This window comes from Schistocerca nitens, chromosome 6 (assembly GCF_023898315.1).
Source record: "Schistocerca nitens isolate TAMUIC-IGC-003100 chromosome 6, iqSchNite1.1, whole genome shotgun sequence".
NCBI classification, from domain to species: domain Eukaryota; kingdom Metazoa; phylum Arthropoda; class Insecta; order Orthoptera; family Acrididae; genus Schistocerca; species Schistocerca nitens.
Window position 1 is genome coordinate 314628126 of NC_064619.1, and position 26506 is coordinate 314654631.

Genomic DNA, 26506 nt, shown 5'->3' on the forward strand with positions numbered 1-26506 from the left:
TTTTATGCATGAAGCAAGACACACTCAATAATGACACCCTTAAATAGACGAACTTCGATATACCAACTTGTCGACTATCTGGAACACAAGATAGTTTTCCAATGATTGGTTTAAAAATGTTCAGCTCATTGTCCAGAGAAGTGCAATCCCTGACACCAGGAACATTCAAAAGGAATATTCCACACGACCTTTTATTCCACTGCAGAATTCTTCAATAGTGACCAAAGTAAATGGACTAAATAATACAGTTTTATATCTATATTAATCTAGCCTTGACATAGTCCGACGCAGATCTAGTAATAAAGCAATAATAAAGTTCTCTGTGATGCAGACGTATTGTCTTAGTGTCATTTTAGAAGCAGACACCAAATATGTTTTTATAATCGATCTAAGGGTGGCTAGTCAACTGCAACTAGTCATCACTCAATGTTTTTCACCCTCGATATCGACTATTGAACGATTTTATTAAGAAAATACTTGACTTTTTGTAAAATGTTAGATCGCTTGCCCCCATCCTGATCATGTCAGAAATTAAACTTTAACAATTCAATTTATAACACTACTGTGAACAATGTGCGTGAGGCGAACAAGACGTGAAAATAAAATGTTCTTTTATAAATCCATATTCTCTGATAAAGTCTCTTCTTCATGCTCTGGAAGTCTACGGTGATACGTGACGATACATTCATACGACCAGAGGCACAGAATGCTTCTATTTCTCGTCGTAGATGACCTAGTTGACATGGTTTCTGCGATTTGGAAAGTAAGTTCTATACTAATTTAGCACCCCTGAACATAAATATAGTATCAGTTCTTTTCCACTACTCTGTTTTGTCTGCGCAGTTGCCCCTCTCCCCAACGTACTGCGGTCTATTTACTATTGTCCGCGAAACCTGTGTTATGTAGTGTAATTTATACAAAAGTGGCAACATCGTTTGTTGCTTGTTTGCAGGAAGTGGGGAGAATGAATTTCATTGCTGACGTTCCGTTATCGCTGCTGAAAGCAACAGTCGAATCAGTGCGAGAACTTTTTTCCCCATCGAAGTCATGATCGAAATGTCGGGAAGGCAGATACATTTTGTTGCATATTTGTGACTTACGAGATAAGTACAAGACGTCGACAAATAATAGAATTTGTGCGGAAATCGTGTATTGCTTATTTCGGCATGAAGCTCGGAGATACGAACAAGTCATTTGTTCCACACCAATGTGTTTCATACATGCGTGGAGTAATTAATGCAGTGCAATGCGTGAAGTGCTTGACTTTCGCTATTCCCTCGGTATGACGTGAACGGAAGGTTCACTTAGATGATTGTTACTTCTGTATGAAAAAAGTAAAAGGATATAACAAAAGAAACATGAACAAAATTGTGTGTCCGAACGAGATTCGGCAGTTAGACCTTTCGTTCAATGTCCAAGACTGCCGAGCCCCTCACCACCAACATCAATGGATACACGTGAATTCACTGGAGAGGGGGTAAGTCAGGAAAGTAATAAATTTCAAGTGTGGTGCTGGTAGTAACATAAACCTCTTACTCAAACGGAACTTATCAATTTGGCGGAAGATTTGGAGCTCCAAAAGTTGCAGCACAACTTCTAGGATCACATCTCAGTGAAAATGATTTACATGCACACAATACATAATATTCAATGTGTAGGAATTCTGTCAAAGATTTTGGAAATTTTTTGTTGTAGATGGTTTAATGGGTCCCGAGTTCGCGTCTCGGTCTGGCACACAGTTTTAATCCGTCAGGAAGTTTCATATCAGCGCACACTCTGCTGCAGAGTGAAAATCTCATTCTGGAAACATCCCCCAGTGCTAAGCTATGTCTCCGCAATATCCTTTCTTCCAGGAGTGCTAGTTCTACAAGGTTCGCAGAAGAGCTTCTGTGAAGTTTGGAAGGTAGGAGATGGGGTACTGGCGGAGCTGTGAGGACGGGGTGTGTGAGTCGTTCTTGGGTAGCTCAGTTGGTAAACACTTGCCCGCGAAAGGCAAAGGTCTCGAGTCCGAGTCTTGGTCCGGCACACAGTTTTAATCTGCGAGGAAGTTTCATGGTTTAATGGTGTTCGGCAAAGACATAGCCGGATTAGTGACGAAAGTTAGAGATCAAAACGATAATAGTAAGCAATGTCGGTTATTTGTGGAGTGTTCAAAGCTAAGTTTGAAACCAGTATTGCTACATATTGGAAATCAGCTAGCATGGATTCCAATTGCGTATTCAGCACGCTTTTGCTTTGCTATACATGTGAACGGGACAGTAGAGTAGGGTGACGAGATCAAAATACGGAACCAAAACTAGAAGTTAAAATGAATGGATATTTTTTAGAAACTTTTGTTAATAGGCCTATTATATCTAGTAAACTTGTTGCTGTATGCAACAATTCCATGAATCATCGTACCATTTTGTTAAAATTTATACTAAAAGGTACATCAAAATACCTTCCATCGCTAACCGAGTAAATATTTTATTGTTGCGGAATGCAAACACAGTTCATCAGTTTCACCCAATGAAGTCATTACCTATGGTAGTAAGTTACTATTATTTACGTAGGGTACTTATTTTTCAATCTCCATTGGCCTGCGAGTTTCGCCGAGGGTGGTGTCAGAAAAACATTTTATGTATATCTATTTCAGATGTTTCATATTTTCAAGCGGAACGTTATAAAAATCAACACATGAAGTATACAGAAAATGAATCTTTGTTATAATTATTTCCTTAACAGTTTACACACTAAAGCTCTTCTTTCCTTCAGTTCGAAAAGTATTTGTGATCGAGAACCCCTTTTCTGCAATTACACTACTCCCAGGTAGAGCTAGCACAAATGCAGTAATGAGCTACAAATTCTTGCAGCAGTTATCTTGATATGTAAAGAAGTTGAAAATGATAGACTTCGTTCAGTTTGGTTTAATCAAATTGCATATTTTCTTTATTCTTTGGGTATGACCATATTTGTTCTCTATTTGGTTATGCTACACATTACTTGGAAACAGGCTATTGCTATGCACGAGACGGTTAATGAAAAACGGGACAATATAAGCCCCGTATATATTTTGTCGGGATAACGGGACTCAAGCTAAGTAAGAGACGATCTCGTAATACAGGGTGATTCAAAAATACCACAACTTTAAAAATGTGTATTTAATGAAAGAAACATAATATAACCTTCTGTTATACATCATTACAAAGAGTATTTAAAAAGGTTTTTTTTTTCACTCAAAAACAAGTTCAGAGATGTTCAGTATGGCCCCCTCCAGACACACGAGCAATATCAACCCGATACTCCAACTCGTTCCACACTCTCTGTAGCATATCAGGCGTAACAGTTTGGATAGCTGCTGTTATTTCTCGTTTCAAATCATCAATGGTGGCTGGGAGAGGTGGCCGAAACACCATATCCTTAACATACCCCCATAAGAAAAAATCGCAGGGGGTAAGATCACGGCTTCTTGGAGGCCAGTGATGAAGTGCTCTGTCACGGGCTGCCTGGCGGCCGATCCATCGCCTCGGGTAGTTGACGTTCAGGTAGTTACGGACAGATAAGTGCCAATGTGGTGGCGCTCCATCCTGCTGAAATATGAATTGTTGTGCTTCTTGTTCGAGCTGAGGGAACAGCCAATTCTCTAACATCTCCAGATACTGTAGTCCAGTTACAGTAGCACCTTCGAAGAAAAAGGGACCAAAAACTTTATTGGCTGAAATTGGCTGAAATGGCGCCTCAAGCGAACAAATGTACAACTAAATGAAACTTTTAGCTCCCTTAATTCGCCGACAGATAGTGCTTAGCCCTGCCTTTTGTCGTTGCAGAGTTTTAAATTCCTAAAGTTGTGGTATTCTTTTTGAATCACCCTGTATAATGGATTTCTGGTCACCCTACAGTAGGGAGTATCATGAACATTGGAGTAGAATAGTGGAGCCAAAGAGGAATTACCCGGTAGCGGGATCAAAGAATATTGTGAATGAGCATTTGGTCAATCTAAATCACGTTGTATTGCCTCCACTGCACATCAAATTAGGACTGATGATCAGTATTTGAAAAGCGTTCAACACGTGCAAACCTAAACGAAACCTTTATCTGGTAAGTGTCCAGATCACTATATTTGCTTCTAATTCGTATATATGTTACGTTACTTCTTTTTACGACTATATTGTTCGGTTTCGTCTCCATCTTCCTGCGATTGCTTTCCGATTTCCTTCAGTACAGATTTCGATGGTGGAGGTGGACTGGTGGTGCAAAAACCAGTCGTGACGTACACATGGCTTCACTTTCAAGATCAGAGCAATCGATTTAGTCAGAAATTCATATTTTCATGCAAACTTCAGACAAAAGGCTAAAATATGTTGACCTATGTAATGCATTGTAGCTCTCCATGAGACTGATGCCGCTTTCTGCCAGATGGTTAACAGTTTTGTTTATGTATTAGTTCTAGTGTTGATGAAATCTTTATTTTCAAGCTCTGTGAAGGATATGCCCTAAGGAACTCGTTATGCAAGTTCACTCGTGGTAAAATACACTTTTTTTATTCAGAACAAACAGCTACATTCCATTATTAATGATTTCTGGGATTCTGTCGATACTTGAACCCTTTTAATATTTCCAGAATGAGATTTTCACTCTGCAGCAGAGTGTGCACTGATATGAAACTTCCTGGCAGATTAAAACTGTGTGCCGGACCGAGACTCGAACTTGGGACCTTTGCAGGAGAACTTCTGTAAAGTTTGGAAGCTAGGAGACGAGGTACTGGCAGAAGTAAAGCTGTGAGGACAGGTTGTGAGTCGTGCATGGGTGGCTCAGTTGGTAGAGCACTTGCCCGCGAAAGGCAAAGGTCCCGAGTTCGAGTCTCGGTCCGGCACACAGTTTTAATCTTCCAGGAAATTTCCTTTTAATATTTTCGTCCGATTGACAGCCTCGTGATTCAGTACACTGAAGATTTTCATTTTTTAATCAGAAGTCACATTAGGATAAAAAAAAAATTGCAAGGTGACAGATGTGGAAGAGTCTTCAGGTTGCTTAAAGCCACACCAGATATGTGATAATCGACAATCTGATATCTACAAAACTACGAAAAAAAGTTTAAATCCATACAGAAGGGACACAGAACCAACCTTCGACTGTCATACTAACTAGCAAAATATAAATATCACAAATTCGCTTCTTGTGATGATAACTCAAGTTCTTCAGGGAACACAGACATTTTCAAGCAATAAATGCCTTTCGCCATCCACTTGAATGGTGGATAACCCTTCAACACGTGTGTATGTGAGGGGTAGGGGGGGGGGGGGTAGGACAGTGAAATTGTTGAGATGGTGTTAGTTGATGTGTGTGGATGTTCCTCAAAATCAAGTATCTCTGATTCAACGCTACTGGGACTTGACAGTCAGTCAAGACAAAAGAACGATCATTTAAATTAGACGATCAAAATATGAGCAAATTAGATATGATATAACTTGCAGACATTGGTGTGTTCATTGTCTCTATGTGCCCGTAAACAAAAACAGATGTAACATGCACAGTGAAACATGAGGATACTTTTTCCACAAAATACTGAAAGCTAAGATTGGTAGCCATCGGAAGCAAGTGAAAATCAGTCCGGAGACATACAAGTCTTTCGATTTCTATGGAAACAGCTACGAATGGCGTAAGGTCTGATGGACCCAACAGATGGTGTTTTTTAGGAAATGAAAAGAGAAGAGCTGTAAAGGCAACACAGTGACAACAAGGGCAGAGGCAGCCAGCTGCCTTTGTCTAGAAAACTATAGCGTTTGGAAACTGAACTCGCACCACCCTGTCGTGCCAAACACACACACACACACACACACACACACACACACACACACACACCAGTATTACATCAGTTGATATTGACTAGTAGCAAGTGCACCCAAAGCCATTTGTCATGAAATTGATAAAGTACCTTCCTGTATCCCACTGTTTTCCTTGTAACTGAAAGCTTCCAGTAGTGCTGTTCCTCAAGGTTGTGATGTTTTTTTTTTCTCATGTTACCAGCCAGTGTCAAAAACAAAATGTGAATATAGAACATTACCTGCTTGATAGCAAAACAATATGTACAATCTCATGTAAGCTGTTGTACACAACAGCATCTGTTTCGTACATAGCTGGTTCCTAATTACAGTGGTATTGTTAGTGTGTTTGGTGATCAATAAACACAGTTTTTCAATAGTTCTGAGTTTTATTTTGTAAGACATCGGCCTTTGTTTCCTCCATCACTCCCTCCTCCTCCAAAACTAATATCAACCACCCCATCCAGCCCAGATTCGGGTTGTGCTGTTGAGACAATAGTGTCCTGTGTCCTTTTTCAAACAAACAATACAGCATTCTATAATATGAGAAATCATGACTTCAGCTGTTTATGGGTATTGATATAAATCAATCATGAAGATTAGAAATTTATGCCAGACAGGGACTCAAACCCAGATCTTCTGCTTCTGGTTGCCCTAATCACCTCGGCCATCCAGCATACTTCCAATCCAACCTGAATTCTCAGCTTTGTCAAGTGCAAGTAGCCCCATTACTCTTTAGCCCCACTGCTAATAACATACACTAAGCCCTACAGGTTGTGAACACATGGTTGATAACAAATGAGAGTTTGGGTCTGACTGTGAGTCATGCGCAAAGAGCCAAATGATAGCATGGCCACTTGCAATAAGTAGAAAATCCAGGTTCGAGTCCCAGTCTGGCACAAATTTTCATTGTTGTCGCTATTATACAGCTGATGGTGATCCATTTTCACAGCTGCGATACATGTCAAGATGACTGTAGTCACCACAGTGCCTGTTCCTTCGGACATCCATGCATGTCTGAAGGAATATTACATCATAGTTTGGAATATCACAGGCACTGCAGTATCTTAAAGTCCCTCAGGGGTCTGAAGATATGGAGCATCCGCACTGAAAGTACCTAGAGCTTTCCTCGCTTGTGTGTGTGTGTGTGTGTGTGTGTGTGTGTGTGTGTGTGTGTGTGTGTGTGTGTGTGTGTGTGTGTGTGTGTTATCTGTCCTGTCAGACATGTAAATACCAGTACTTAGAAGACACAAGAAATTTTCTATATAGACTGCCTACAAAATGCTTGTCCATCCTCTTCTGGATGATTGCTATGTGGTACGGGTTCCTTATGCAGTAGGAGAAACATAGGACATTGAAAAAGTTCAAAAATGGTATGATAAGCAAATTGGTGACAATCATTAAAACACATACATTTTTCAGTGCAGGGAGATCTTTTCATGAAATTTCAATCACCAACTTCCACCTGTGATTGCCTAACTATTTTGTTGACTCACACCTGCTTAGTGATAAATGGCTATCGTAATAAAATAAGAAAAATCAGTTCTTGCACAGAAGGCTTTGGGTGTTTGTTTTTCCCACGTGCTATTTGAAAGTGGAATGGATAAGAAATACTGTGAAGCCTCTGCCAATAACCTAAGTATGATGTACAATCATGCAGATGTAGATGAACACACAGAACGTGAGTCCAGTGTGGTAACCACTGCTTGGTTGGAAATATATAGTCTGGGCCATTAATATCCTTCAATCAAAATCTCAAAGGAGGAGCAAAAGTGGTTGCAAAGTTAAGGGTCAGTGGAGGCTTGTGAGATAGCATGGGGATATGGCTTTTGTGTTGTATGTGTTTCTGTGTTTCCATTTTACTCTACAGTCCAGTCACAGCTGGAGTAGCTGTACTTGGCCATGTGTACGTCAACCAGTGCAGCCATTGTATCTATGACTTATACTCATCATCTACCCTAACTGTTGGTAGTGGGATTCCTTTTCCAGAAGAAGTGCCTGCAACAGACCAATGAAAATTGTATGAAATTATAGGCTGGGAGACCTCATCTGGAGTAGTTCAGCTGCCAGTGTAAATCTTCATATTCGATGCACTTCAGTGACTTGTGTACATCACTGATAATGAAATGAAGATGAGGACAACACAACATCCAGTTCCCCAATCAAAGAAAATATCTGATCCGACCTCAAATTAAACCCTGCACCCCAGGATCTAGATTCAGAAATGCTGTCCATTAGACCATGATCTCTTCATCACTTATTTAACACAAACAAGCCAAACACAGCACAATGAAATAAAACATGACCTTCAGCTATATCTGCTGCACACAGTGCCATTAGATACACTGTTGTACGAAAAAGGTTAAGCACCCAGAAAGGCAGGATGAAACAAAATGAAACTTTATGGGTTGAGAGGATATGTTATGTTATTTCAGTGATTACAATACTGAGTCAAAGTTACAAAGAACTTAGTAGTATGAGCCCATTTATTTGTATGACATTGCACCCCTTCTGCCCTGGATGCATACACTGATTCGCTTTTGAAAGGTGTCATTAAGCTATTTTACCCTCTCCTGAGGCAAACTGGCCTACAACTGTTGTCACTGGTCCTTGATATCTAGAATACTGGCACCAGTACAGAGTTGTCATCCAAGCTGTTTTCTCATAGAGTTCATAGAAGTATGTGGCATGTGTGGATGGGCATTGTCCTGCTGAAAAATGACACCATGATATTTTTGCATGAGAGGTAACACCTAAGGATGCAGGACGTCTGTGATGTACCATTGTGCCATCAGAGTTCCTTTAATCAGCACCAGCCATGACCTGAAGTCATACCCGATGGCTTCCCATACCATGCTGGTGCCAGCAGTATCACAACTGAACCTCTCAAAAACACTGAAAGAATAGGACCTCTCTCCAAGTCACCACCATAAATGCTGATAACAGTCGTCAGGGTTAGCACAGAACAGTGTTTCATTGTTAAACATGATGTGACACATTTCATGAGGAGTCCATGCTTCCCAATCATGGCATCATTCCAAATGTAGCTGTTGTGTTGTGGTGTTAACAGCAGCTTATGCATGGGACAATAATTCTCCAGCCTGGCTGGTGCTAGTCTCTTGCAGATGGTTTGGGATGAAACAGAATGTTGCAGGGAGCCCATTATTTGTTCTCAGATGAAGGGATAACGATGAGCTTGGTGCACAATATGGCGATCCTCCTGTGTGGGGGACAGATGTGGATGACTGGAATTTCGATGTCAAATATGCCTACCATCACATTTCCATGCATCCCCATCATCAGATCTCTGTGACATCGAAAAGCAAATACCTGGATACTGCATGATGTGAACAGCTGACCAAATGGACACCCTCAGTGGGGCTATATTCAAACTCTGTCAGGTGTTGATAGTGTTGTCTCATATGTGTACACAGCATATCCATGTCCTTTGCAGTGATCACTTAACATCTGATACTGTTGACATTCTTATACACCCTTTCAGCCTGGGAACAACACTAAACACACAAATGCACTTTGATGGCTATTCTACCTGTCACTGAGAATTGCAACTTTTATTCATTTAGATACCAACTAATGGTGTGTCCATGTATTAAATAACATTGACATCTGACTGTGTCTTCTGAGGGCTTCACTTTTTATTGTCAAGCAGTATATATCAGATGGTCAAGGCTGGAAACTACACATTAGTTGCCCAAAGTCTTTTGACTTATAATAGTTCAGAGGTAGAGAGCCAATCACTCAACAAAACATTTACAGGCTCATTAACTTTGATTTGTTAATTACAGGGTCCTGTCAGCACTGCAGCTGTAATTTCCCCACCATGGATCATGCACTTCCAATTTCGCATTTAGCCAGCTTTCCATACCTAGTATTATATGAGCTCCACAGCTTTTGAGGAGTGCTTCAAATTCTAGCACTATATAACAAATTCTCTGACATTTAATCACTAGTATTTTAATTGTTTCGTTTGTGGATGGCATTTTATTGGGTCTTGCACTAATATTTCAGTCTCTTCTACACCTATTATTATCTGCATTGCATTGCATAGAGAGTAACCTAAGCAAAAAATACCTTGTGTGCAACTCATACAAAGTTACCTGTCTGGATCAAAGCCTCTGATGTGTAGTGCACCTCTGACCCATTTAGAGGGACACTACCGTTCTAAACCTTATGGCACAAACCCAAGAAGTCACAGCTTAGCTTGTCATAGAACTTGGTTAAAGCCTTCTACTTGGCTCAAAACCAGAGGGATCTGACCAGTTTGGATGACAATGCTGTAAATTACTTGCTTTACTGAAACTCTGTAAGCAAGGCTGGTCCTCTCAGTCTTCTCTCCCAGTCACTGGAATGAAACAAGTATGACTTCAGAACCCAGGCCACAGGCATTGTTCTCTCCACATATGAATCACAATCTGCAGTTATTTAGGCCTGGTTCTCTCAGTGGCTGCTGAAACAGTGTCTTCAGCATGTTGTATGAGGTCTCCAGACTTACACACAGTGAGTACAAGGGGCACAACTGCCTACTCTACATTTCATTTGCTCAGTTTCAGTTTCTATTTCAGTGGAAGATACCACCTCAGATTTGTTGGTCACCACCTCCCAATGACACTACCTCACTAGTTCACCTAACACATTCACTTAAAGCTGCTTCCAATCACTTCACAGCAGCCATAGTGTTTTCCAACTTATTATGAACAGCAACTCACACATTGTCTGAGAATGGCATTTGCAGTGGGGACACATTGTAACTAATGGGATGTCTGATCTAACACTAAACAAATAAGTTTAGTTTCTCTGACTTAGTTTTAATTGTGAGGTCTATTGTGCGGCAAGGATTTGAATTAAACGAGTTTGCAAGAATGACATTCCAGACATGTTCTACACTGGTCTGAAAATCAAATGTATTCTCTACCGGATGTGTCTTATGACTGATCACTGTCAAGACAAACCCGTGTAAATTCAGTCCCTACGATTACAATGAACATTCTCTATAGTTTCAAGTAAAATAGATAAACGAAATATAGATAGAAAGAAAAGAATTAGAACTGATTTTGATGTGACATCTCCAGATTTATGGTGGGAATGTCAACATCTGTTTCTGACAATTTATATCACACAGCCACAGAATTTCCTAAGATTGTAAGTAAGCAGATGACTATAAGATGAAGTATGATTCTACAGCTTTTTAGATATACTATCCATGTCTGTGTATGAAGACCATTAAAATTGTGCTGCCTATATACCCATCACAGAAATACAAGCTGATTTATTTGAATCATCTGATAACAGTTTACATTATGGCTCAATCAGAATTATTCTTGTATTTTATAAATTTTGTATATACAATTTAATTCATCAACCATTCATACTTCTGATAAAATTATGAGAAGGAGAGTTGCTACTCACCATATAGCAGAGATGCTGAGTTGCAGTTAGGCACAACAAAAAGACTCTCACAATTATAGATTTCAGCCATTAAGGCCTTTGTTAACAATAGACAGACATACGCACCCACCCACACAAACATAACTCACATACACGACTGCAATCTCTGGCAACTAGAACCACACTGTGTGGTTTCAGTTGCCTGAGACTGCAGTCGTGTGTGTGAGTTGTGTTTGCGTGAGTGTGTGGGTGTGTGCGTATGTCTGTCTACTGCTGACAAAGGCCTTAACGGCCAAAAGCTATAATTGTGAGGGTCTGTTTGTTAAGCCTATTTGCGACTAAGCGTCTCCACTATATGGTGAGTAGCAACATTACTTCTCATAATATTGTTACATTTCATCCTGGATTTTCCATTGTTTGATTCTTACTTCTGAATAACACAGAAGGATACTGTTATTCACTATGTGTGTTCAGAGTAAACAGATTACCTTAAAATATTGTAACTCTATAATTTTGACATTTTTATCACAAGATTAAAAGATATTATAATTAGTGGAAAATCTTGTTTTGTGTTACTGAAATACATCATATTCCTACAAACTAAACAAGCTTTATTTTATGATAAATGTGTACAGTACATATGAAATTTTGGCAATTACACAAGTCATTCTCACAGATATATTATAGGGCCTTTGAGGTTCTTGTGGTAGAACAATATAAAAGCCAAGTAAAATGAACAAATTTATTGAGATGTAATTTTTCTACTTCTTATAGTATACATTTTGATTGTATCTGACAAATTTAAACTGTATGTTGGACCAAGACTGAAGTGCAACATCTGCTTTATAACATTATTTCAGCGTAGATTGTGCTGTTTGACCTAAAGGGCACATGTAAAACTTCAACTTATCACATTCTACTCTCCATCTCTAGCATCCAGACCATCTGATTTTAATCGGCAGGTCTCAGTCGCTTTGCTATGAAAGGCACAGGTTGGCACACATATTTGATCTGCTTGGAAATTTCAGTAAGAAGTGTTTGTAGACAAGTTTATGATCTAGTGAAAATACTGCAGAACCAAAGTGGCTAGACACAGTGACTGTGTCTTGGCTGCTAACTTTCAGCAAGCATGACAGTCAGAGATTCATTTGACAGTAAAGCTATCAATATTCTAAAAAGAACTTAGCATATGGTGCTGAAAACTGCACTAGTGAAATGGTTTATAGTTGACAGTGAAATGCTATCCATATACTAGGTAACAATGACGCCACTGGGTCTTCTTGAGAGCCCCATTCAAGGAAGGAAGTATAAAGTACTTTTTTCAGAAGAAACAAGATCAGAGAGATTATTGTTGTACTGTTGCCAAGTAAAGAGAGCAATGCTGAAGGTTCAAGTGGAAGGGTATGGTGTATTCTCAAAATACATCAAAGAATCTGTGTTGGTATCTTTAGATTTGTTAATCAACTTTACTGATGAGTAATCTTTTGTTACTACTTAAGTATGTGTTGTGTGTCCCATTGTATGCTTCTTGATTTATATTGGTATTGCAGTAGCGTGATTCTGCATCACAATAATTTTTGATATTTTTGGTTTATCCTTTTGGATCAAAAACACATTTTTGAACAGTTGTGTTTGAATATAATTTTTTGTTTGTTTCAGTATTTCCAGCGTAACACTAAACTGAGTGATGTTAATCGCCGCCTGAAGAGCCAAATCTGGAGTTCTGTAGTAACAATCGTTCTTGTGGAAGGGAAGAATCTCCTGCCAATGGACATTGATGGCTTCAGTGACCCATATGCCAAGTTCAGGTGTGGGAAGTATCTGCTCACAGAGCTACAAAATAGGAAGGGTATTGCTATAAGTACTTTCTTGGAGTAGCTTTGTAGCATTAAAAATTTGGTTAGCATGGATAAGCATATTTAATAATATAATATGTACTCATATATTCAATTAAACATAGCTCAGATTTTCAGAGCAAAACTGATTAGAAATAGATTATTTTAGTTTCAAATCAAAACATTTAAATGAAGAACAAGCAACCATTAGTTTCCTGAATGAATGACAAAACCAGTTGGTTTGAGTCTCTGTCAACTTTGTTGCAACTGTTAATTTCTATTAATGATAAAGTATCTGGAACTTTATTATAGATTGGATTGAGCAGCATTTTGGCTGCCATATTTTGAGTACAAATATTTAAACTATTAAAGTGTGGATAAGCTTGGACTCTCAGATTTTCTAAAAAAAATTACTTAATTTGAAGAATTTGGCATTTGTAACTCATGGTTTACTGTAAAATGTATGTACCATTGCTTCTGCCAGCACAACATCTTTATGCACATGTACAGTGATTTTTAATGATTTGTTAATGTGGACATGTTACTAAAATAAACTAATATTATGCCAAGGTTGAAAATGCTGCTTCAGTTGTAAATTACTTTATTTTCACATGATCATTTTCAGACTGTTATAAGCCCATCTTCAGGTATTTCAGGTGTCGTAGCTGTGCTGTGGTCCCCAAGCGCCACGTGTACCAGGCGCTGTGTGCTGTTCTGCTCTCATAGGCTGCAAACTGTGCATTGTTCATGTGGTGTTTGGGGACCATAGCACAGCTACAACACCTGAGGATGGGCTTATAACAGTCCGAAACTGGTCATGTGACAACTGAAGTGGTATTTTCAACCTCTGCTATAATGCTCAGTTGCGGATGTTCTTCCAACAGGATTGTTTGTAATACTATGCAGCTGCCCACCCTGGTGTAAATGGTTTGATTTGGTGTCACGTGTGTGGGCTGAGAGTCACCACAAGGCTAAGATGATCCCATTCCAGACCCTTCCATCACAGAAATATTCAAGGTGGTCATCAGAGAATGAACCTAGGTCCTCTAAATCCATGTGTGACATTAGCAACTGGACCATAGAGGCTATTAAAGTATAACTAGAAATTGAAAGCAAGGGTGCAATTAACATATTGACATAATTTCATAGAAGCATTTGGTATATTGTAAAAGTAACATACTATGACAGAATATTCACAATGAAGTAACTAAATAGGACTGTCATATTCCCTTTTCAAACCCAAGATTTGCATGCTGATATCACAAAATAAATGCAGTTATTCTATAACACAAGTTCCTAATTTTTTGACTTCTCCCCTTACTATATAATACAGTTGATTCATTTTTATAAGAGCAGAAGAAAGTATTTTTGTGTGATTTGATAAACTTTCACAAAGTCCTCATTGTTCAGTTACTGTCAAGTTTCTAACCCTCTGAAATATTTTATGGTTATAATAAATGTTAGTATGACTGAGCTGTGTTACTTAGATAAAACGTAGTTGTTCCATCATTTCAATCTTACTGTATATGCAGTCATATGAACAATAGAGATGCGAGGCAACACTATGTCTTTTGAGTGGTGGTCAGAGTCTTCTCAAATGGCACATGCTTGTGTGTAGAATATTGGTTCATATCAACAATGTAGGAAAAGATAGATTGCTACTTACTATAAAGATGATACATTAAGTTGCAGACAAACAATACTAAAAGACACACATAAGCTTTTGGGCACAGCCTTCATCAGAAAAAGAGAAATACACACCATTCATTCACACAAGCAAGCTCACCTCACACACAGATGATCAACAGTTTGGGCATAAGCACAACTATCACTTGGGATGGAAGCATTATCATATGGTCATATGGGACGGAAGCAATAGTGTGGAGGGTGCAGGGAAGGCAAAGGGATAGCAGTCTGCTGGGGAGAAAGTGGAGCACTGTCACACAGAGTGTACAGGGACTGTAATGCCAACAAGCACAGCATCAGGAGGTTGTGGGGCAGAGGGGGAGGCGGGGGGGGGGGGGGGTGGGCAGAGAATTGAGCAAAAAAGGAGAGGAGTGAGGAAAAGATGGGTGAGTGTGTTGGCAGTGGGCTGCAAACAGAGAGGTTGGGAGATCAGAATGGGGAGGGGGTGATAGGGCAGAGGGGATGGAAACTGTTGGGTGTAGGGTGTAGGGACAGTATGTTACCATAGATTGAGGCTGAGATAATTACAGGAGCAGGTAATGTGCTGTAAGGAGAATTCCAGTCTGTGAAGTTTAGAAAAACTAGTGATGGACGGAAGGATCCAGATGGCTCAGATACTGAAGTGGCCTTTGAAAACAAGCCTGTTATGTTCAGCTGCATGTTGTACGACAGGGTGGTGTACTTTGCTCTTGGCCACAGTTTGGCTGTGGCCATTTATCCTGCTGGACAGCTGGTTGGTAAATGACATGGCTGCTTTTACAGATGGCACAGTCCCAGATTCAGTAGGATAAATTCTTCCGGGTTATATGGCCATGGTCCATGGAATTCTTCTATTCCTAATGTTTTGTCCAATACTATGTTGGACATCTTCAGAGGTATGGCTGGTCCTGCTGAGTCCTGCTGACTGACGAGTCGGGCGTCAGTGAGCGGCCTAAATACCAAGGAAAGTAGGCATGGCCTGGCTTGCACATAGAAGCAGAGAGAAAACTAGTCAAAGATAAAATGTAACTACTGATAATAGTCCGTCATAGATAAAAAATCACTTATCGATTCTGTAATGCCACTGTCCATATCTCACTTAATTTCAAGGCCTCTTCTTTTCTATTAAAATTATCTTGATGTTTATAAATTTCAATAGCCTCCCTATACAGCCATGGATAATAGTTTGTGGTAGCACTTAAAACTGTAGTTTCAGAAAACTTAACTACATGGTCACCTGACTGAAGTGCATGTTCCGCAACGGCCGATTTATCTATTTTTCCCATTCGGCAAAGACTTTTATGCTCCTTTACCCTCGTATTCACACTTCTTTTCGTAGTACCAATGTAGACCTTGCCACAAGTACACGAAATTTTATACACACCACCAGATGATAATGGTGGCCTTCTATCTTTAACAGAATAAAGTACTTGTCCTATTTTCTGGTAGATTTGAATACCGGTTTCACCTTACGTTTCAGCAAAATTTTGCTGATTCGATCTGTAACCTTACTAATAATTAATTTATAAGCAATGCTGTGTACACTGCAATGGAAGAATACGGTGTCTTTACCTTTCATTAGTAAGGTTACAGATCGAATCGGCAAAATTTTGCTGAAACATAAAGTGAAATCGGTATTCAAACCTACAAGAAAATAGGACAAGTACTTTGTTCTGTTAAAGATAGAAGGCCACCATTATCATCTGGTGGTGTGTATAAAATTCCGTGTACTTGTGGCAAGGTCTACATTGGTACTACGAAAAGAAGTGTGAATACGAGGGTAAAGGAGCATAAAAGTCTTTGCCGAATGGGAAAAATAGATAAATTGGCCGTTGCGGAACATGCACTTCAGTCAGGTGACCATGTAGTTATGTTTTCTGAAACTACAGTTTTAAGTGCTACCACGAACTATTATCCACGACTGTGTAGGGAGGCTATTGAAATTTATAAACATGAAGATAATTTTAATAGAAAAGAAGTGGCCTTGAAATTAAGTGAGATATGGACAGTGGTGTTACAGAATCCATAAGTGATTTTTTATCTATGACGGACTATTATCAATAGTTACATTTTATCTTTGACTAGTTTTCTCTCTGCTTCTATTTGCAAGCTAGACCATGCCCACTTTCCTCGGTATTTAGGCCGCTCACCGACGCCTGACTCTTCAGTCGGCAGGACTCAGCAGGACCAGCCATACCTCCGAAGATGTCCAACATAGTATTGGACGAAACATTAGGAATACAAGAATTCCATGGACCATGGCCATATAACCCAGAAGAATTATCAACAACAGTACCATCCGGTCGTGAAAGCCTTCATTGTATGATCAGTAGGATAAACCTGTGACAGGAATGGAATAAGTTCTGGGTGAGCGGATTGGCAGATTTTGCACCTGGATCTTCCACAGGAATATGATCCTTGTGGCAAGGAGTTGGGATTAGTAGTGGCATAGGTATGAACTAGGATGTTGTGGAGGTTGGATAGGTGATGAAACACCACTTGAAGGGGAGTGGGAAGGATCTCATGTAGGATGTCCCACGTTTCAGAACATGATAATAGGTAATCAAAGCCCTGATGAAGAATATAGTCTAGTTGTTCCTGGCCAGGGTGGCAATGGATGACAAAGGGTACATTCCTTTGAGACTGTGTCTTGGGGATGGTGGGAGGATTGGGGATGTGTGGGGAAATGGCATGGGAGATATGTCTGCGGACTAGGTCTCAGGGATAGTGTATGTCTGTGAAGGTCTTGGTGAGACCCTCAACATACTGGGCATGGGAGTTCTTGTCACTGCAGACATGCCATTCTCAGTGACCAGGCTGTGTGGGAGGGATTTTTGGTGTGAAAGGTATGACAGTTGTCTAAATGCAAGTACTGTTGGTGACTGGTGTGTTGACTGTGGACAGGGTTGCAGATGGAGCCATCAAAGAGGAGGTCAACATCTAGGAAAGTGGCATGTTGGGTATAACTTGAACCAGACTAGGGATTTGTCATTTTGGAAGGCTACGAAGGTCTCACTAGATGGCCCATAAACAGGTTGACACAGGAGAGTGTCATGCGGGGGCCCACAGCTATGCCCCAGATTTGTTTGTAAATCTTATCTTCAAATGAGAAGTAATTGTGGGTAAGGATAAAGTTGGTAAGGTATATGAGGTAATGGGTCTGGATTTTGAAGGACATTGGGAAAGGTAGTGTTCAAGAGTGGTAAGACCATGGGCATGAGGGATATTGGTGTATAGGGAGATGGCATCAATAGTGACATGGGAGGCTACATTACAGGCAATTGGTTGGAGATGTGGGTCAATGAGGGCTGAAATTCTTTCAGTGGGATCACAATAATCAGCCACAGTAGGGTTTGTGGTTGGTGGGGTGTGCTGGGTATCATAAGGGTGAGGATGGAAATGGATTGAGGGGAGAGGTTCTGGGAAGGTCCTAAGGCTTTAAGCAGGTATTAGAGATGATGTTGGACTTCTGGAATGGGATCACTCCGGCAGAGTTTGTAGGTGGAGGAGTCAGTAATTGAGTGAGGCCTTCCACCAGGTAGTAACTGTGGTTCATAACAATGGTGGTGGAGCCTTTGTCTGCATGTAGGATGATTGGGTGAGGACCTGTTTTAAGGTTGTGTATGGCTATTCTTTCTTCTACTGAAAGGTTGGTGTTTTGAGGAAGGAACCTGTGGAAGGATCGCAATACTATGTTGGAGGTAAGGAATTCCTGGAGAGAGACCGGTGTGTACTTACATGGAGGGATCAAGGCTGGACGATGGTATGAACTGAAAGAGGTAGTTTTGACTTGCTATTAGGTTGATTTTGGTTAGAGGGGTTAGTGGCAAATAAGTGTTTCCATTGCAGGGATTGGAGGAAGGAGAGCAGGTCTTTGACAAGTCCAGCATCGTTAAGTTTGGGTGTAGGGCTAAAGGTGAAGCCCTTGCATAGGACTAAAACTTCTGTGGAGCTGAGGGTTTTGATAGGAAGATTAACAGCAATATTATGGGCAAGTTTTGGCTCTAGATTTGGTGAAGTGTTGGTAGGAAGTTTAGGGGGATGTATAAAGTTGAAAATGTCAACTAGGCCAGGTTTTGGTGCTATGAGGGATGGACAAGGAGGAACACTTTGGGTAAGGATGGGATATTAGTGCCTCGAGGTGGCAGTAGGATATCAGCAGGTTGGATAACTCATGGGGGTGGTGTCTGGAATGCTCCTCCAGGTGATGGAGAGCAAGGGATGTAATAACCAATACCACCCCAGTCTGGAACAGCTGAACTACATCCTTTACCAGGGCTTTGATTACCTATCAACATTCCCTGAAATGAGGGACATCCTACCCAAGATCATTCCCACCCCTCCTAAAGTGGTGTTCCATTGCCCACCCAATCTCCACAAAATCATAGTCCATGCCTATGCCACTCCCAATCCCCAACCCCTTGCCACAACAATCATATCCCTTTCGAAGACCCAGGTGCAAGATCTGCCTGATACACCCACCACTACTTCATATTCCAGTCCTGTCACAGGTTTATTCTACACAATCAGAGGCTAAGCCACCTGTGAAAGCAGCCACGTCATTTACCAACTTTGCTGCAATAATTGCACATCCTTTTGTATTGGTATGACTGTCAACTAGCAATGCACCAGCATGAATGACCACCTCCAAAATGTGACCAAAAGCAAAGTAGACTACCCTGTGGCACAATATGCAGCTGAACATAATATGCATGATTTCAATGTCTGCTTAACTACCTGATCTACCTGGATACTCCCCTCCACCATCAGCTTTTCTGAACTGCACAGATGGGAGTTATCCTTACAGCACATTCTCAGCTTTCATGATTATCCCAGCCTCAACCTACAGTAACACACTAACCCCACACCCTCCATCCAATAGTTTCCACCCTCTCTGTCTTACCACTTCCTCCTCATTCTTGTTTCCCACCCTCTTTGTTCACCACCCACTGCCAATGCACTTGCCCATCTTTCCCTGCTCCTGTCCTTTTGGCTCCACTTTCCTCACCTTCCTGCCCCACAACCTCCAGATGCTGCACATGGTATTCTAATCCTGCACACTCCACCAGACAGTGCTTCCCCCCCCCCCCTCTACATTGCTACCCCTTCCCCTTCCCCTTCCCTTTCCCCTTCCACTTACCCTTCCCCTCCAGATTGCTGTTTCCATCCCATATGATAGCCACATTCTGGCCCGAGTTGCCATATTTGGGTGAGGTGTGCTTGCTTGTGTGAATGAATCGTGTGTGTTTCTCATTTTCTGATGAAGGCTGTGGCTTTAAGCTTGTATGTAATTGTCTCTTAATTGTACCTGTCTGCAACGTAACAAGTCATCTTTATGGTAAGTAGCAATCTGTTTTTTCCTACATTGTTGATATTCCTACCTGGAGTTTCAATTGTCTGAATATTAACTGTAGTTTGAATATGTGCATAAAGATACACATCTGCGAGCAAATGGTAAGCGTTACTTTCACACAAAATAATCACCTTGAAAAACTCACTGAAGCTTAAATCTTGAGTTATTAGTTTCTCACTGATCAGACAGTACTGTTGTTCTGAATCTGTATATTCAGTTAATGAAATGCTGCTTTAGTTGCTGATATACATATTATTTAGCTCCACATCTGGTTTCACCTTCACATCTAGGTTGTTTCCAAGTGGATCTGAAAATGGTTTGGATGTGAAAGTTGAAACAGTTGTCAATTTAGATGAAGTGTGTGTCAGCAACTGGAGTAACCTTTCATTAATTAAATCTTTAGTTATTTTCCTGACCAAATATAATGTATATTTTATGGCATCGCTTCTCCAAATCTCAGGTTCATAAAAATTTTCTTAGATGCAGCTCAAGCCATATTTTAGCAGGAAGGTAATCTCCTTTGAGAATAATAATCTAAGTTCTCTTTAAAAAAAATGCTACTCAAGCTTATGTAAGCATACAGGTAACTTGGGAAAAATTTGTCAGATACTTGCCTTTATCAAAATACAAGTGGACTTAAAAAGTGAGCTTCTCATTATCATGGCAGGTCAAGCAACTTTTATCAAATATTGCACTGCACTTTAAAGTGACACAGGTACATGACACTATTTGCAGATCTCTGTAAACAACAGTTGGAATGTCCTACCTATCATTCAAGTCCTTGATGATAGAAATCCACTCCTTAGTCACAAAGCCATTTGAGATCCACAGTGTGAATGTCCCTGTTGTTGAAAAGTCTCTTTTCAGTGGACATTCAGTGGATGCTGCCAGCATGATAAATTTTGACACCGCCATGTGATTATCATGTCACGTCTTGAAGCAGTGACAGCAGCAGCTACCACCACCTGGTGGTGTCGAGCAGTTGCATCGATGAAATATTGTGCGAGTTGCACAATACAATCTGGTGGCAAACACGAGAAGCATATTTGCAACAGATACATCGGGAAAGCATGAAAAGTCACGATGTTCTTTCAGCTTGTTGAAAAGATGGAAATCTGATAGTGCAAGATCTGGACTGTTTGCTGTATTGTATACTGGCCTTGGTCCGATTGTTGGTACCATTTGACTGTGGCTGGACACAACATTGCATTTGGTCCATACATCACCAGAATTTAATGTGCACATTAGACACTTTGCTAATGAGAACCATATTGTCTCATGTACTTCAACTTTTGAGGATGCATACAGCTGCCGCTCCATTTCACTCCAACATTGTGATCCACCCTGTTATACACAGGGCAGCAGAACTCTCCTCTGACAGTGCAGCACTCTTGTTTCATAGTGGTCTTACTGTGGGATGATATGTGTTACTTATTTTGTGAATTCCCTATGTAATACATTCTTCTGCATGTTCTGCATGCAGATTTGATACAGAGTTCTTGGACAGTCTCATATACAGTGATTTGTCTGCTCCAGAGATTATCTGATGAAACTGCTGTTGCTTTATGTAAACTATCCACTAAGTAGTATCCTGCTGATCTTCTATTCGGGTGGTCACCACCCATGTTTTGTTTTCCACAGTTTGCTTTGACACAAACAGTATGCGACATGTGTAACCATAAAAAATATGTATTTAGAATGTTTCACACTCTTTAATCATAAAAATGACAAATCTGAGTTGTATCAACAAGAATATCTGCTTGAAAGAACTATAAGATTACCAGACAAAGTGACTGGCCACAGTATTTACCGCATATCTTCAGGTGGCAAGTTTCTTAGCTCTACAGACAGGCAAATATGAAAATACAAAAGAGTATTCTAGCTTTCAGAACTTGCCATGTTTGGTTCTTCTGATACATGAAAGAAACTGCATATTACACAGCTGGTCATTAAACTGCAGCACCAGGAAAGATAGCACGTACACAAGAACCTCATCTATCTGGCTCTCATTACTCAAAGTCTGCCATTTATCTGGGTTCTTTTTTGTTTCCTTTTCTTTTTATTAAGACAAACATTTGTGGTGTACAGTCGGCACAGTGTGGTATAAGTACAGTTATTACATTGGCACCACAGGTTGCATAGAGGTCGCTGGTCCCATACTTCCAACTGCCTTTACTAAGGTTAGGTTAGTGTGGATCTGTTCCTTACAGAGTTAAGAAGCTGTACCAGTATTCATTTCTTGTTCCCATATTTCGAGTGTTCATGAATGAAATAGTTTAGGAGTTAATGAAAGTGATTGTTTTGATGGACAAAAAGTTAGAATCACTAAACAGAATAGACAAGGGAAAGCTGCTAAAAAAAAATAGCTGCAGAGTATGGTCTAGGGACATGAACTGTGTCACAATAGAAGAAGAACCAAAAATAATATGAAGACTTAAGCTTCAAAACAATGACTAAAGATAGTTTTCAGAACTGTGGTGCAAAAAAGAAAGCAATAAATGAAACACTGGCTGGAGTATTATTCATTGGATTCAGTGAGAAAAGAGGACATGATGTTCTGATATCTGGTACAATCCTAGACAAAAAAGTGCTAAACTAAACAGCAAGCTACCCAATGATGAAGCTGACTTCACAGCCAGCCAAGATTCATTGTAAAGATAGGAAGCTCATCATGGCCTATGCCAGCTTTCAGTGATGAATGGAAGTTTTCCAGGGAATTCAGTGGCTGTAGAAAACTTAAAAAATGAATTTGAGGAAGTAATATCCTCTGAAAACTCAACACCACATCCCACACCCTGGTGACACAGCTAAAAAAAACTGATGTTTTACCTAGAATGTCAACCAGAAATAACTCCAGCTTAACTGATGTCAGTGAAACGCCTATGCAGTCATGTTGCTCTCAGGCCACACACAAATTTGAAACAAAAGAAATTTATATACACACTATTTCAGTAAACAATTGTGAGTAGACTACAGTAAGTACTTTAAATCCATTATTAGGTGTGGTAGTGTTGTCAACAAACATAGTGCAGATACTAAAAACAGAAAAAAGTCATTTGAAATATGTGCACTGTAAAATCATAAAAGAAAACTTAAAATATTTACTCTGTCATCCCTATATATGAGTTTATTATGTTTTTGTACGCCAGACATGAATTATTTGAAGGAAATGATTTTGTTCATTCATGTGACACAAGAAGGAAAGGAAATTTTATATTCCCCACCCACTGATTCAAACTTTATACCTAGGGGCCTCAGTATATAGGAATGAAAATTTATAACAAATTACAAAGGTAACAAATTAATGCAGATGAATTTAGGTCCACTTAAAAGAAAGCTATAAGAGGCACTGACACTGAAAAGCTATAACTCAGAAGGTGAATTCATGCAGGATGAACTGGAAACTTGAGCTGGATACATTTTGTTACATATCCCAAGAAATGTCACTGTAGTGATATTTATTTTAGTGCTGTTTATTTATTAGTGTAAGAGTCATTGTAACTATGTTATAAATTTTTGAAGTGTCTCCTGTACGCAAACAAAATTGATTGCAAATGTAAGTCATGAGGTGAATAAGACACAGTTCCTCTATAAGTATTACATATCAGAGTTTTTACAGTTACTGGAATATTTATGGATTATCCGGATTTTTGGTAAGACACATTACATCTGGTCCCACATATTCTGGATAAACAAGGTTCTTGTGTGTAATTAAATTTTACTTATTGTGCTCACACTGTGCAGCAGGAAGAATATACGATCAAATTTGTATGTGACTTTTTAATACAGGGCATGAAATTTAGTACACAGTGCTGCCACCTCTGGCAGAAACAATGATCTAATTTGGCTGGGCATCCAGTTGAACTAGGCTTGGACGATAGATATGGATACAACATTCCACATTGCTTCAACTCTGTGCCAGAGTTCATAAATAGTAGTAGATGGTAAGCAGTGCCATTCCAGTCACTCGGCAACATGTGACCAGATGTTTTCAATGGGTAATAGATCTGCAGAATGTCCATGCCATAACAACAGTCAAAGACCATCTATATTGCATAGGTCATGACAGCACAGGCAACATGTGATCTTCTGTTATCTTGTTGAAAGGCACTGTCAAACCTTAAAAATAGGTCACAGCCACTGGCCTTATCATATCACAGATGTAGCATTTACTGTCCAAATTACCAGTTGTCAGAACAAGAGGTGATTGCATTGCGAACCCAATGACACTCCATAACATCAGGCCAACAGATAGGTCCATATGATGAATCTTCCTGGCAGATTAAAGCCTTGTGCCGGACTGAGACTTGAACTTGGGACCTTTGCCTTCTGCAGGCAAGTGCTCTACCATCTGAGCTACCCAATCACGACTCAAGACGCGTCCTCACAGCTTCAATTCTGTCAGTACCTTGTCTCCTATCTTCCAAACCTCACAGAAGCTCTTCTGCGAACCTTGCATAACTAGCACTTCGGGAAGAAAGGATATTGCTGAGATATGGCTTAGCCACAGCCTGGGGAATATTTCCAGAATGAGATTTTTCACTCTGCAGTGGAGTGTGTGCTGATATGAAGCTTCCTGGCAGATTAAAACGGTGTGCTGGCCCGAGACTCAAACTTGGGAGTTGCGAGTTCAAGTCTCAGTCTGGCACACAGTTTCCACCAGTCCAACCTTCTACAGCCTGCACTTCCTTATTCCCCAAAGAAAGAACTAATAGTCCTAAAAGGTTGAATGAAGTGACATGTTCCTCCAGTCCAACCTTCTACAACCTACACTTCCTTACTCCTCACAGAAAGAACTAATAGTACCAAAAGCTAGAATAGACACTAATATAAGTACAAGAAACTATTAGCAGTACTGAGAATGTCACCGCCTGAAGGTAAATATTGGCCAGGAAGTTTAATTGATCTTCCAAGACATGAACAAAATATTTATGATCATTTACATGAAATAATGTATGCACACATAATGTTTATCTTGTACTCAAACATACCAATTACAGAATTTCTTTGCCTGCCACCAAAAGTATCATCATCTCACACCCAGAGGACCCTTCTCTTGAGCCTTGGCAACTTTGGACATCATTTTCTTCCCATGACACCAACAAATTTATAACCAGCCACCAAAATAATGGTCTCTTATTCTCCAGTATTCCCCTGGTCTTTCGAAACTCAACCACATCAGTTTCTAAGTGTTTGACCACCCCCCATCCTCTCCAGATATGAAGGATACCCTACCCAAAATCCTACATTCATTGCCCAAAATAGTATGCTGTTTCCCATTCAAACCATGCAGTATTCTAGTCCATCACAATCCAAATCCTGCACCACATGGGCTACTTCCCTGTAAATAATACAGCTGCAAGACCTGCCCCATGCATTTACCCATCACCTCCCACTGCAGTCTAGTCACGGGCATTTCTTGTCCAATTAAAGACTCAGCTACATGTGACAGCAGCCATGCCATACAGCAGCAGTGCTGCATTTACTGTGCAGTGGTTTATGTTGGTATGAGAACACGAGCTGTCTACCCACATTAATGGGAACTGGTCAAACTGTGGATAATGCCCAACTCACCAGCTGATTGCTACACATGCTGCTTGTCACAAAACCAATAACTACATCATCTCCTCCAGTGCATGTGTCATTTACATCCATCTCAACAACTCTTCTGTACTCCACAGGGGTTAACTGTCTCTCTAACACTTAGTCCATTCTCATGATTTCCTTTTCACTGTCCCACTCCCTTGGCCACACACATCCCTTTTTTGTGGTTTTTATACATACATAGGTTGGACCAGATATACTGTTACAGATATTAGGAGTGGATTCCTCAAATGAAGCAGCAAAGTCCATATAAAAATTTAATTTATCTGGAAATCTTTTATTTTTGAGCATATCTTACTAATGAAAGAACACTTTACGAAGACAGAAACTCACAAAAAATGTTCAAAGCTTGCTTTTATACTTGCAAGCACCCATTGTATCCACCACTGTTGTCCCTTGATGGTGTTCAATGGTTTTTACGGGCTTCTATAATATGTTGTTTAAGTGTTTCTGCATTAGGAATATCTTCTGCATAAACAAATTGAATTAGAGTAGCTCATACATAACAACTGAAAGAACTGGTATTACATGGTGTCTGTTCTTTCGGGCATGTTGAGAATTTGGGTCTGACAGGAGGTGTGCTAGGGCAGTCCATATAGGGGCAATCCATACAGTTGCAATAACCACTGTGTCTGGATTGCTCAGGATCAGAGCATCTGCCTAGTAAGCTGGAGACCCAGGTTCAAATCCCAATCCAACACAAATTTTGAATTTTCCCATTGATTTCAATCAAGGCCCACTCAAAGCCAGTGTTTGTAATTCCTTTGTGTCTGAAAGAATTGGGTTGAAGGAATGTACAGGAAATGGAACTGGCCCTTGCCCTTCATATCCATCTTGGCTGG

At 40.1% G+C, this 26506-nt stretch overlaps 1 protein-coding gene across 3 annotated transcripts in view; it reads left to right on the forward strand.

The window, feature by feature from the left end:
* LOC126262421 (multiple C2 and transmembrane domain-containing protein) overlaps nt 1-26506 on the forward strand; it is a 1124939-nt gene that overhangs the window by 1008987 nt on the left and 89446 nt on the right. For all 3 annotated transcript variants that reach the window (XM_049959054.1, XM_049959056.1, XM_049959055.1), the window contains one exon: nt 12867-13015. In XM_049959054.1, coding sequence (XP_049815011.1) covers nt 12867-13015 — 149 coding nt within the window. The remainder of the gene's footprint in view (nt 1-12866; nt 13016-26506) is intronic.